At 39.3% G+C, this 685-nt stretch overlaps 1 protein-coding gene across 1 annotated transcript; it reads right to left on the bottom strand.

Annotated features, from left to right (window-relative positions):
- On the bottom strand, window positions 1-685 carry PGSY75_0040000 (putative EMP1-like protein; the record flags this gene model as incomplete). Its single annotated transcript, XM_018783517.1, has 1 exon — window positions 1-685. A coding segment is annotated over one exon (685 nt), but the record flags the coding sequence as incomplete, so codon positions are not given.

Below are 685 nucleotides of genomic sequence, written 5' to 3'. Positions count from 1 at the left end.
CACTATTGTTACCACATGGAGTCATATATGGAGGAATATTTTCAGTACTGGAACTTTTTGGTTGTTTCTGTTGGTCTTTATGATGTTGTTCTAGTTTTGTTTTGGCCTCTTCCATTAAATCCCTATATTTGTTTTCCATTTGTTGCCATTGTTGTCGCCAATCATTTGTGGTACCACTTTGGCCAGACACAAATTGTGTGTATGCAGTACATGCAGTTTTGCATTCCTTGCACGCTTTATTACACTCACCACATTCGGGATCACTACTATTGTTGCCACCATTTGTTTTGTTACAGTCTTTACCATCGGTACCACTATAAGTTGTACTACCACCTGTACCACTTTTATCTATAGTGTTTTTACTATGGTATGTATCTGATGCTTTTTTGCATTCGTCACACTTTTGTACCACGTCGTCTGCTAGTGTTTTACGTTCGACACAAAATTGGTGACTCCACTCGGTTTGCCAACGTAACGTTTGTGGTACATAGTCATCAAGTGGTGTGGTACCATCACTACATATGTTGCCACTACATTTTGTCATTGCTTTCCATATTTGGTCGCGGTTAGCGCTCCACCAATGTTCACGTAGGGTTTTAAAAGGGGGGGTACTTGTGTCTGTGTCGGTGCTATATTTTTCTTTAATACCATTTTGTTCGTGAATCCTTTTAAATATGGCCTTTAA

Source organism: Plasmodium gaboni (assembly GCF_001602025.1).
Source record: "Plasmodium gaboni strain SY75 chromosome Unknown, whole genome shotgun sequence".
In the NCBI taxonomy this organism is placed as follows: Eukaryota; Apicomplexa; class Aconoidasida; order Haemosporida; family Plasmodiidae; genus Plasmodium; species Plasmodium gaboni.
Note: the sequence above shows the minus strand (reverse complement) of the source record. Positions and strands in the feature narration are given on the sequence as shown.